This window comes from Heterocephalus glaber, unplaced genomic scaffold (genome assembly GCF_053883595.1).
Source record: "Heterocephalus glaber isolate CG9 unplaced genomic scaffold, H.glaber_assembly_v1.0 deba00001457, whole genome shotgun sequence".
Taxonomy (NCBI): domain Eukaryota; kingdom Metazoa; phylum Chordata; class Mammalia; order Rodentia; family Bathyergidae; genus Heterocephalus; species Heterocephalus glaber.
In genome coordinates this window covers 13,544,852-13,558,463 of record NW_028258305.1, presented here as the reverse complement: position 1 = coordinate 13,558,463, position 13,612 = coordinate 13,544,852, and the positions used below count along the sequence as shown (strand labels likewise).

At 37.2% G+C, this 13,612-nt stretch overlaps 1 protein-coding gene across 10 annotated transcripts in view; it reads right to left on the bottom strand.

The window, feature by feature from the left end:
- The window catches only part of Ccdc88a (coiled-coil and HOOK domain protein 88A), a 144,289-nt gene extending 131,499 nt beyond the window's left edge, over positions 1-12,790 (bottom strand). For all 10 annotated transcript variants that reach the window (XM_004867264.4, XM_021246335.2, XM_021246327.2 and 7 more), the window contains exons 1-2: positions 11,854-12,790; positions 11,658-11,758 (exon numbers count right to left, since the gene is read on the bottom strand). In XM_004867264.4, coding sequence (XP_004867321.1) covers positions 11,658-11,758; positions 11,854-11,916 — 164 coding nt within the window. In that variant the 5' untranslated portion in view covers positions 11,917-12,790. The remainder of the gene's footprint in view (positions 1-11,657; positions 11,759-11,853) is intronic.
- Positions 12,791-13,612: the final 822 nt, after the last annotated feature.

Here is a 13,612-nt window from a genome sequence, read left to right as displayed (position 1 = left end):
AGACCCTGTCTCAAAATTAAAAATTCAAAAAGGGCTAGGGATGTAGCTCTGTATGAAGTTCTTGGGTTCAATCCCCAGTTTTGGGGGAAAAAAGACAACTCTAAAAATATAAGTTCCTCCAAAAGTAAAACACTATTACTACACTTGATTTAATTTGTCTTTTTCTGTGTACCAGAGAAATGTTCTAAAAGGTCCAATGTTAGCTGACTCGCCAACTGGCAAGGTAATAGATGCCTGTTACAAAGTACTGATAAAAGACAGAAACACAGTTTCTTAAAAAGCAAAATAGAAAAAAAAGGGCACACATATAAACAAGTTTAATATTGAAAAATATGTAATTTACTAAAAATCAAGTTAGAGAACATGTATATATTACAAAAAAGAAAAACCATTAGTAAGAGAAGTTAAAGAAACTTGCAACTTGGTCTACAAATGGTCCAAAAGAAATAAGCTATCTTGGGGACTTCCAATTTAGTAAAATGGGTCACTATTTTTTAAAAGATAGAAGAGCTACAATTTTAAGTATATTTTGAAAATAGCCATCAACAGAAAAATTGATAGATAATGGAATATTGAAAAGAAAAAGTCAAATACTCAATAAACACTGGACTTTAAAGAAGTTTTTAATATTAACTATTAAATTTTTCCATTGCAAAAACTTTTAAAAACTACCAAAAAAAAAAAAAACTGGAGAATTATGCAAGTGAGATCAGGGATTTCTTTCAGAATACAACTCAGTAACAAATTATATTTATAGAATAATACATAAAACAGAATAATTACATAAATACTCTCAATACCAGAAAAACATATTAAAGACAATAAATCCTATCTCAGAAACATTGCTGTGAGCTTTTTCTTTTTCTTTTTTTTTTTTTGGTACCGGGGATCAAATTCGGGTCCTTGCGTTTGTGCAAGCTTTTTCTTTTAGCATAGGTAAAATTTTGAATCCTCCTAATTAGAAGTATGACATAAAGGTAACTAATTCTAACAAATAAGTAATTAAAATGCAAATTAATTTCCACAGAATGAAGTCTCTTAGATGAGTTATATCCTACTTCCAAGCATTCCAATACCCTAAAGAACTGTAATTAATAACATATCCTTAAAATTATTACTAAATTTGAAAATAAAATACATACTTTAATACTAATGAGAATTTAATTAAGAGCACAAATACACAATTACTGAGATGTCTATATAAAATTAGGCAAAACACATTGCTGTTTTAAACATTTAGATGATTTTCATTAAGAGTAATGAAAAAAGATTAATTTTTTTAATGTAAAATTAAGTACCTGTTATGGTTTGCGTCTAGATGTCCCCCCCAAAGCTTCATGCAGTCATAAGTGGGGCTTTTCAGAGGTGGCTGGATCTAGAATGTGTGATGCTGGGATTGATTCATGGTGCAATACTAGATCACGGGCACTAGGATTAAGCGTGTGAGTGCTACCTGGGGCAGAAAGACGCTGTTAAGGTCCCTTCCTTGTCACTTAGCTACCTTCTGCCCACCAAGAACTGTTTCTCCTTTGTGATACCTGTGTGCTGTGCCACCCTGCCTTTGAGCCAGCCAACTATGTACTGACACATCTACAACTGTGAGCTAAATAAACCTTTCCCCTTTGGGTGTCGGATATTTTGTCTCAGCAATGAGAAAAGTAACTAAGACAGTATCCAAACCTCATATGTTTCCTGCAAGTACATATTTTAAAATATAGTCAGTCTGGTCAGCTTTAACCTTAGCATCATCTTTCATTCTTCACTGCCTTTCACATACTATATGCATAATTCTTTTCTTTTTTGGTGATAATAGAGATTAAACCCATAGCCTCACATGGAAACCATTCCACCATTAAGCTACATCCCCAACCCCTTCTTATCTTTTGAAACAGGGTCTCACTAAATTGTCAGGGCTGGGCTCAAACTTGTGACCATCCTGTCTCAACCTCCAAAGTAGCAGGAATTAAAAGTGGGCCCAGCTTATACGCAGAATATAACAAATTTTTTACAATAGTTCTTAAATTTTCTCCTTCTCTAAGCATATATTCTTTCATTATAGTTCCTGAATTTGTTCCTTCCTCAACATATAACCCGATTTTATCTAGGACCTCATCACCATAAGCTTAGATGTCATCCATCACTATCTTTGCTTGCCCCTTCCTATTCTCTACCTTTGCTTCAAGTACTACTACAATTCAAGTTGCAATGATTCAGTGATGTGTTCTCAGTACTTAACAGAGTACATAGTTTGTGGTCAACACTAGAAAAGCAAATGAATTCTATAGTCAATGTATTTTATAAATTAAGACAGAAAAGGCTCTCCTAAAATAATATTTTACTCTAACAAGGAATTTAAATGGCTCTCCAGTGCCTGATATATGCAGCCTATATTACACAAGCATAATCAGGTTTTCCCATAATCTGGTTTACTTTGCCTATATAGCTTTATATTCTACTATTCTCGAACATGGATGCTCTCCTAAAGCCAGTCTCCTTGCCATTTTCCAAGTCATACATACTCTGTGCTTTTTCCTCAAGCTGCTTGCCTACCCTAAAATACCACCTCTCATTATCTACAGCTACCTGAGTCATTATCTTTCAAAGTTTGAATAAAATCTAAATTCCTCCCCATAAAGGATTTCAAATCTAGCTATACTTCCAGAGGCCAAACCTAATTGGCTCCCTAATCCACTCTCATTAACACACACACACACACACACACACACACACACAGACACACACACACACACACCCTCACTCTCTCCCTCGCTCTTTCTCTCTCCCTCTCTCTCAAAAGAACATAAAATCCACACAATTTTTTAAAGCTAATTAGTAGAGCTTTATTTCAAAATACATGCTGGGAATTCACTATAGATTCATTTGTCTTAGGATATACATTTGACAACACAAATACTTAAGCTTTTAAAAAGTAAAATGAGGTATTATTACAAGATTAGAAATTCTGATATTACATGTATATTTTACTTACAGAGGTGGAAGTATAGTCTAATTTGTTTGTAAAGATTTTACACAGAGTTGGAGAAAATTAACTTTCACATGTGGAAAAACTCAACATCCCACTTTCCCTGAACATTCCCAGTTAAGTGTATGTCTCCGTTTTTAACCAGTCTTGGTAAAGATACATTAGGGTAGTGTCTCTAATGGTTTCTCTTCATAATGTCTTATTCTTCACCACTTTGTAACAGGCCAGGTCTTAATCAAGCACCAGAACTCCAAACCTAAAACTAGACCATCTTCTTTATTCCTTCACTACTCAGGCAAAGGAGATTAATTATATTGTCAATGACAATCTGAATTTCAATTCATTTTTCTAGCTTTCACTAGGAAATACCACTTCAATTTGTTTTTCCTGAAGACGTACTGAGATATTTTTATTTTTTGTTTTCAGGAAAGATTATGTTTATATAAAAAGTTACAAATTACCAGTTTTAATCCTTCCCCATGATTAAATTATTATTTAGCTATAACACCATGAAAATTAGCTAATTACTGGCTTATTTTTTTAATTCTATGGAAAGAAGGAAGGGAGAGGAGTGGAGGGGAGGGGAGGGAGTAAGGGACTCTTTTATTTTTGAATACTCATTTCTACCTCTAGTGTTAGTAAAGAAATAATAGGTTCGTAGAGAATAATGGAGGAGATCCTTTCTCAACTTTAGTTATTTTGACTCTAATCCATTTTATCCACTCATTAACAATGGTCTAACATTGGCCTTAATCACTACTCACAAGTGTAACTTTCAAAATCTCAAATTCTGCAAGTCTCCCCTGACTTCAACCTATTTTTCTACCCTCTCTAATTTCTTTTCCTTTTCCTTCCTTCATTATTTTTTGGGGAGTTGGACAGTACTAGAGATTGGACCCAGGGTCTTTGCACAAAGCTACAATCCCAGATCTTTTTAATTTTTTTTTTTTTTTAAGGCAGGGTCTCACCAAGTTCCCTGGGCTGGGCTTGAATTTGCCATCCTCTTGCCTCAGTCTCCCAGAGTGCTGAGAGACTACAGGCATGTGCCACTAAGCCCACTGTCTTCCTTCATTCTTATTGCAACATCTAGTCTGTCAGAGACCTCTTGATGACAACTGCTTTCTTCTTCACTTTAATGTTCACATGCTATTGACTTCAGAATTCAATTATTCTCTTAACAATCTCTACTACTTTTTTCTCCCACTCTGCATCTACTTACCAATTGACAATTCTAAATAAATTCTACAGATCTTTTGTCAGTTTCAAAGCAACTAACATTACTGCTTACCCAACCATGCTGGCTGCCTCCTCTACAAATGTGTGGTTTCCAAATTTTAAATAAGCCATCATCCCTGCATGGCTATACTTGTATTCATCTTCAATTCTCTTTGTGATTTCCTCCCAACAGCCTTGGAAAATTTTTCCACATTCCTCAAACCTCCCAATTTCACCACTTTTATTCACATATTCATGTCTTTTTTCATGCTATTTTCTTTAAACTGTCTTTCATTCCATTCCTCTAGCCATGTTTATTACTCCTGTTCACAAAGATTACATTGTATGAGGATCATAATTCCACTAGGTAGCACAGATCCCACATTGTAATGTGTTTGTTTGCTCTTCCCCCTTACCGGTGTGGACAAAGCATCATATCCCAGCACCTAGCAGACAGTCTGTTATACATTAAGCATTCAGAAACTATCCACTGAATGAAATGATCTTTGAATGAACCATTCTTTCATCCTTCTCACTGAGTACTGAAGATCCTAGCAAAAGAGATTCCTGCTCAAGAGCTAACATTTATTAAATACTTACTATCTGGGAAGCATTGTACACAAATTATTCTATTTGAGTCTCATGATAATTTTGTGATTCTCTTTTTATCCCCAGTTTATAAATGAGCAAATTCAGAAGTTAAGTAACTTACTATAGGTCAGCTATATATGTATAGCTATATAGACAGAGATAACACGAAGACCAATTATACAAAACTAAGCTGTGAGCAACTGTGACTTGAGGAGAAATAAGTACAGTGTAGCAAAGAATAGTGATGACAGCAATCAGCACTAGGTACACAGTGTTCAAAGAAGACAAAACAGATACTGTCCTGCCTTAGTTAAGATTATGTCCAATCCCTTCCTGCCTCAAAAGGAAACAATATCTCATATCTTACAAATGTAGGATATACGATTTGAAGATACTAATTAAATTGCTCAAATGCACACATTAATAAGTGGCACAGCTATAACTGAATCCAAATCTGTCTAAAAGCCCAAATTCATTCCACTTTTATCAAATCTATTATTCATTCAGCAGAAGTATATCAATAATCCACTGTACGTTAAGCACTGTACTAGGAATAAAGATGAAAGATACAGTCCCTGGCTTCAAGAAGCTTACAGGGTAATCAGCAGTCAAGCAAGTTAAGCACTGCAACAGAGTGAGATAAATGCTATCACCAAACATATATAAGGGTCCTATAGAAGCACAAGGAGTAATACGTAGGCTATGACATATGAGAACACTGCATCTTCGAGAACTGTAAGCTTGCTCAATCTTAAGCTATGCATTGAGGACTGGTACTAAATTATAGAAGCTTGCAGCAGCAGGATCAAAGAGAAGTCTGCATGCTTAAATAATGCTGTTATGTTTACTCTAAGGGCAGGAGAAAGCTACTGAACCATTTTAAAGAGAGGAAACACATGATAAAATGTATGTCTTAGCAGTTTCAAGTCATCACAGATGGAAAGGTAACCTCAAGATTTAGAGACAAGCTCAAAGATAAGAATATGAGTCAGTGGCTATTTCATTAACACATTCACAATGGGGCCATAATTTGTATGTCTTACTGCTGGGTGGCTCTGAACCACCAGTGGTACACGTATGGCTGTCCCATCAGGCAGCATGGGATAGTCATGCATGTACCACCGGTGGTTCAAGCCAGCAGAAACGTGTTAACCCACGAGTGAGGGACATATCTGCAAAATATTTCAGAGGTATATCACAAAACGTGTTAATAAATAGCAACTCTGAGCCTGTAACCCTAGCACTCGGGAGACTAACGCAGGAGGATCACAGGTTTGAGGTTGACTGGGGCTACATAATGAGTTCCAGGCTAGCCTAGAGTACATAATAAGACCCCCCGCCCCCAAAAAAGACTGCAACTCTGATTACATCATGAATGTTCTTAATAAAATAAACAAAAATAAAACTAAATAAAAATGATAAGGCACAATGAGAAAAGCTAAGAATAACCATACCAAAGGTCAGAGTCAGGTCCATACTTGGGAAGACAGTGTCATAGTTTGGATCTAAAATATTCCTCCCAAAACTCATGTGTTTAGAGGCAGGACTTCTGAAGGTGAATGGATCATAAGAGCGCCATACTTAGCAGCGGAATGATCCACTGATGAGTTCATAGTTAAATGTACTGTTAGGAGTAAGGCCTGGTTGGAAGTAGTATATTTCTTGGGGTACGCCTTTGGAGGGAATTATGTCCCTCTCAGACCCTTTCTTCTGGGATCTGTCATAAGGCAAGCAGATTTCCTCCACTGTGCCTTTCTACAATGCCGACTACATTTTGGAGCCAGCTGACTATGCACAGAAACCCCAAAACCATGAGCCAAATTAAACTTTTCCTCTAAGTTTTAGGTACCTGGTATTTTCTCCCAGCAATGAGAAAACTAATACAGACAGTCAATACATTTTATCTGTCATTTTACATTACAGAGTCCTAAACCCAATTTAGTCATAAGCCCTTTTTTTTTTTTTTGAGACAGGGTCTTGCTACGCAATTCAGGGTGCCCTTGAACTCACTACGGAGGTCACACTGGCCTTGAACTCAAGGAGATCCTCCTGCCTCAACCTCCTGAGTACTGGGATTACAGGCATGTACCACTATGCCCAGCTTCAATTTACTTTTGAAATCTTAAGATTTGATTGGACAAAGAACATTTCTCAGTCAACTACCTCTTAAACAAATGGCTTCTTTAATACACTTTATCAAGTATTGAAATCTTTATTTTTATCAAGTATTGGGAAATACTTAAGTAGAAGTTGGCATGACTAGGTGTCAGGGCATTAATTAAAAAGGAATTTTCAGGCTTGGAATGTAGCTCAGTAGTAGAGTGCTTGCCTAGCATATTCAAGGCCCTTGGTTTGATCCCCAGCACCACAAATAAATAAATAAAAATTAAAAATAAAACAAAATAAAAAAGAATTTTCATAGTGACTTCAAACTCAAGTCTAAAAGAAGAAAAGCCATAGGGATTTATTTTAACAACCAGGTATTCTAAATATAAATCTCTATAGCTAATCAGGTTAAATTACAAAAAGTAATTCCAAATATTGTTTGATACTATTAACAATTTTCTCAGTATTTAAAAACCTAACATACCCGTATTTTCAACTACTTAGATAATATGAATAGCACACTTCTTAAATTTTAGGATTATGAAATTAACTACAATGTCATAAATTCCTTAAAAACTCACAGCAAGTAATATTCAACATTGGTAATAGAACCAAATGACTTCTCAAACAAAAAAATGATTATTTCTGCTCACTGACACCAAGCCCTATGACTGATAACTAGGCACTGAGGGAAAAAAAGATTTCATTTGGTAGACGTAGAGAAAAATGCCCTGCAGCATACAGTGGAGCTGGCCTATCATTCTAGATCTCTAAATAGCTTCCCCCTTTTCCCATTAGTTAAAGATGACTGATGCCATGTCATAAGCTCTTACAGACTCTTACAGAGGCCACTCAATGAAATCAAGCTTCATCTTTAAATACAGTGAATCCCAAGTCAGTGAACAGACTCCAAAATTGTAAACCTGGGTTAATAAATAATGTCATTAAGAAGTAAGTTTTTTATTTTTAGAGTCTGGGTCCAAAAGGCTAACACCAAAGTGACTAAATTAATTGATATTCTTATTCTTAATAAACACTTTACATGAAAAAATTCTATAGTAATGTTCCTATAATGAAAGTCTATGTCACATCTAAAAGCAGTAATATAAGGCTAGCAGGTCAAAAAATGTAATTAGACGTATATAAACAGGTTTCTACTTCTGGACAAAATGGACACAAAGGGAACAAATTTACCCTTTCACCTGAAACAACTGGAAAAAAAGACATATGAAACATTTTTCAAGATATTGTACATCAGGCAACCAAGGATAATGATCCCTGGTAGATGGGCAATAAACCTAAGTCCAACAATTGTCCCAGCTTACACCCTTGAAAGAGTTCCCAAGCTACAAAACAAAGAGAGAACTTAGACTGTGCAAAGTGGTCTTCCTGAGCTGAGAGATGGAACTGAGTCTAGAGGCAAGGCTTCTAGAGCATACAAAGCAGAGTAGCAAAGAGAAGAGAACTACACAAAGAGAAATATCTCCTGAAGGTATCCCTCAAGTTTTCAACTCAGTACTTTTCTATACTTAAGTGTGAGAAAGCCATCTACGGACACTCAAAGAAGCACCAGAGTATTATAAAGAACAATACCAAAGAGCTCCTGCTCCCACTAGACAGAGTACTAAGAAGAGTTTTGTCTCAATTGTGCAACTAAGTAGTAGTGCCTAACAAAACTTAAAGACAAGTTCGGAAGAGATCAAACTGATTAGTTTCAACTAATTTAACTGCATCCCAGAACAAGCTCAAGATTTTTATATTTAAATGAATAAAAAATATCCAATATACAAAAACAAAGTAAGATTTAAATGTTTAGCATCAAATTCAAAATTACCAGGCATGCAAAAGCAAGAACACACAATCAATAATGAGGAAAAAAATCAATCAATCAATCAATCAAAATTAACTCAAAAAATGAGACAGAATTAGCAGACATGGACATCACAGCTATATTCCATATGTTCAGGAAGCATGAAAAATATAAAAAGGAAAGTAAGAATAAATTTCTAGAGATTAAACTATAATGTCTGAATAAAAAATATGCTGGGAAGAATTTGGAGCTGATTAAACATTACAGAAGAAAAGATTAATAAATTTAGAGATATCACAATAGGCTATAAAATGAACTACAGAAGAAAAAAAATAATGCAACTGAAATGAACATCAGCATGATAATGTCAAGTGACCTAACATACATGTAATTGAACTTCTAAAAGGAGAAGAGGAATGAATATGTAATATACATATTTAAAGAAATAATGGCTAAAAAATTCAAATTTTCATAAAAACTATAAACCCACAGATCTGAGAAGTTCAACAAACTTTATGCACAAGGAACATGAAGAAAAATACATGAACACTTTCATTTCCAAAAGGTTCTTGCTCACAAATTCTATAACCAAATATAATCTAGAAATTAGACTTTTAGCTTAACTTTTTGGGTAGAGTTTCAGCTGACACTTTAACAGAGTACATGAAATCACATGGTCATCTAAGTACATTTAACAGAAATCCTAATGATTCCAAAATTAGTAAAATATGCCTTTTAACACTGTTTTATTGCCTATCATGTGTACTGATCTTATTTTAGCAAGTTATTTTTTTTCAATAAAAGTGAACGTCTCTTCTTTTTCTTAATGTCCTTTTCCTTTAACTTTATATAGGTCATTTGCAACAGAATTAGGACACTGAAAAAATTTTTAAAGAGACTGAGAGGTGGAACTGAAAACACAGAAGTAGCTCTGAGGTTTAGAAAGCAACTAGTCCTTCCCAAAAAACCCAACAACCTGGCAACCACTATTTTGGAACACCATTATTTTCAAAATATACATAGTTTTTGAAATATAAAAATGTACTCAAAGTGGAAACAAACTAACATGTTTAACTACTAAGATTCAAAAAAACTAAATATTCTTTGAAGAGCCATACAAATAAAAGCCATTAACTTTGAAAGCTAAGATATTTCCTTACTTTTTGTGAATACATCTCTTTTTAAAGATTCAGCACACAAATTCAAGATTTCTTGTCTGAAAATAAGCAACTGACATGGGGGGAAGTTCTGAGGATCTATCATAATGGTTTCTTTTGATAGTGTGTTCCCTAAAATAGTAGTCAGTTTTAATGATTCTACCATTTTGCTTAGAAAATAGGCTAGTTCAAAGAAAAACTCATTCTATGAGGTAGCTGCTAAAATGTATTAACTAATCCTGGAAATAATATCTATACTTCTTTCCCTTCTAAAGAAAAACATATATACACATTTGATAACATATACTTTTTTTGGGTCTACACAAAAAACATTTTTAGAAAAAGTATAATAGTATAACACTTCCCTGTAGGATTAACACATATATCAAGAATACATGAATCTCTATACATCCAAACTACAAATCTCTGAATACACAGAGAAATTAACATTGGAACAATTATTTATTGCTTTGACTTCCATCTTTTTTTTTTTGAGACAGGCCCTTGAACTCACTCTGGTTTGGGCTGCCCTCTGCTTGTACTCATGGCAATCCTCCTGCCTCAGCCTCCCAAATGCTGGGATTATAGGCATGTGCCACCACCCCCAGCTTGACTTCTACCTCTTTTAAACAGGAAAATAATTTCTAACAAAATATAGAATTGTGGGCCAGGGATTTAGTTCAGTGGTTCCTCCCCCTGCCTCACAAGCGCAGCGACCCAAGTTCAATCCCCAGTACCAAAAACAAAAACAAAACAAAACAAAATATACATATATAATTGAAATTTCATATGTAAAGTTATCAGAGCAGTACTTTCTTTAGTGACAAGAATTTATAATGCACTAATTTCCTACCTATATAAAGAGGAATGTCTAACTCAAAAGCTGCAAACTGTTCTTGCAATCAGATTCTAGAGAAATAAAGCTAAATACACATTATTTTAGACACTACTGTAAATTCAGTTTGATAACCTACACTTAAGTTCTTAGTATATATGCTACAATATAATGCTAAAAATAGCATACTTTTTATTTCACAACCCAGCCAGTGATATGCTGTCAAATATTCAAGTTCCATCTCCAAAATACATTCTTACTTAATACAAATTCAATACTATAAACATAAGACAAAAGATTTGTCAAGTAAATCTTGTCAAGACTTGTTATTTGTATTTAAAGACCTCTAAAAATACCTTTAAGGGATTCCCTAAATATCCAGCAGTTTAACAATTCACACAATAAGTCATCTAAACAGACTTACTTATAGGCATTAAATTATTTGCTACAGCAACAGTCCTCCTTATCAATCTCAACTGTTCGAAATTTTCCTCAGAAATCTATTACTACTTCACCAGTTTCAGATTTTGAGTAATTTATTCTTAGACAAAGGTTAGTAAGGAACATTTCTCTATTACATACACATAACTTCGTAGTAGGGAATTTTTTTCCGACTTTGAGGAAACTAGATTCTCTTCTCCACCCCCCACCCCCCTTATTTTACCAAATTACCAAAGCCAACACAATGCGGTTTGGATGTTGGCACTGACAACAGTTAAGTGACAATAACAAGGTTGACAGAATCAAAAATTAAAGTTTCACAATTTTAACAGATATCAGTACTGTGTTGTGATAAATGGGCTAGACTCGTAAGATTATCTCCTTTCAAGATCTAATTCTTAAATCACCAGACTTTTTCTGCCCAAAGAACCAAACTAGGGGCTTAAAATATAAAGTCTGTAAGTTCACAGTATGTTATTTTTCAAACAAAACAAGTTACCTAGAAAAGAAACCACTTACATTTGGAGCATGACCTCGTTCAAGAACACTCCATCTACCAAAGCCACATATTCATCCAGGTTGGTCCCATTCCCAGCAGCCAGAGGTCCAAACGTTTTAACCTAGAACATAAGGATCACCAAGACGTGAACGCCCACCTCCATCTCTGAAGCCACAAATAAGGCAGTAAAATATACAATAAAGGACGTCTACTTACCCAAGTGACCAAGGGTCTGGTCATGAACTGCTCCAGGAGGGGAGTAAAATTTTCGTTCTCCATTTTACAGATTATATGTTTGGGGGTGGGAAAAAAGGAACTACCACAAAAACACGCCTAGGGAATTAGTCACTAAACATTGAAGAAGAAATCAATTAAAGCCCATTTCGGCAAGAAAGGACAGTCCCATAGAGGAGGGGATAAAACTCTCCCTCCTCAAAAACCCCCGAGGGACAGGAGCCGAAATGCCGTTAAGTGCCTTCCACAGCCCCCACGAGCGGTAGCCTGAGCTGGAAATGTCTGTACCGGGCGAGGAGGGGCAGAGAAAAGGCATCTGGAGGAGGAGGAAGGGAAAGGGGGCTGGAGCAGTGAGACAAAAAGCCCGTCAAGGTTGCCCGGCTCCCGGAGGAAGCGGACCGGCGAAACTGCCCCCAATGAATTGATCCAGAGAGGGCTTAATGGAAGCCCGCGTCGAGGCTCCGCCGGGTTAGATCTCCGCGTCACGCTCCACACGTTCCACTCAACAGTGGGCACGGAGCCGCAAGGTTCCCTTGCAGGCAGCCCCTCACCACCGACAGGCAGGGCTCGCCCCTTCCCCCCGAGCACACGCCATCCCTCCGCGGCCCTCGCGCGTCGCGCCCACCCTCTTCCCCTCCCGGAGGCTGGTGGTTCCGATGTGTGTCCCTATCCGCTCGAGCTCCGGAGCCCCGACAGCCCTCTCAGCGCGTCTCTGGGAAGCCCTGGCACAAAGTCACCGCCGCGATCCAGCCTCCTCCTCCGCCCTCTCAAGAGGAGCCGGAGTAACGGCTTCAGAACCGCAGTGCCGCAGCACACCCTACTCCCTGCCGACGAGCCAGCGTTGGGATCCCGCCGTCAAAGGGAGCGCGGTGCTCCCTCCGCGCCGATATCCTTCCGCCGCCAACTCCCCGCCCCTCCCGCGCGGCTGCCTCTGGATTGTGGGAGAAGAAAACCGCTGCATAAGCGCGCTCCCGAGCGCCAGCGCCTGCGGGTCGGCCCCGCCGCCGCCCAGATTCTGGCGACCGAGGCGGACGCGCGCTCGCTGCAGCTGCTGCGGTGGCCGGCGCCTCGCTCGCGCCCAGGACGGCTGCCAGGGCCTGGGGGCGGGGATGGGCAAAGCAGAGGAAAGGGTCTGTGTGCTCGCTCGCTCTAGCCTAATTACGGTTTATTTCTTCCCAGAGTCCCTTCTTTGATGTATGAAGGAAAGGGAACGAAATCCTTCTTTTTCAAACACGAGAGACGCAGACAGTCTTTTTCGTACAGTTTGATTTGATCTGTTGAGCATGATTTCTGCCCAGTAAGATGGAATAAGAAAACACTGCAGCAAATGACAAACGGACTTGAGCCAAAACTTGGTGGGGTTTTTTTTCCTTCTTAAAAAAAAAAAAAAAATCCGTTAAACCATGCATATTCTTCAAAGTTGCTAGTAAAATATAGCAGGGTTTTAAATAACCAAAGCTGTCTTTCAAAATGGTATTCCTTAACTGGAGCAATTGTGATTCAGACATTGTTTTTTGGTTTTGTTTTTTGACTAGTATTTGGCCATTGAAAATATCAGAACAAAATCAAGAGCTACAAAGAGGAAACATTTGGACGTCATCCAAGCTGGTTGACAAACAAGTTATATATTTGTCTTAAATCTCTATGCTCTGCACAACTGGAACCATCAAAATAACTTTAACAGTTCCCCAGTAAAATCAATGTTTCGCCTTTTCTTGGGATAAAATGAGCATGTGAAACC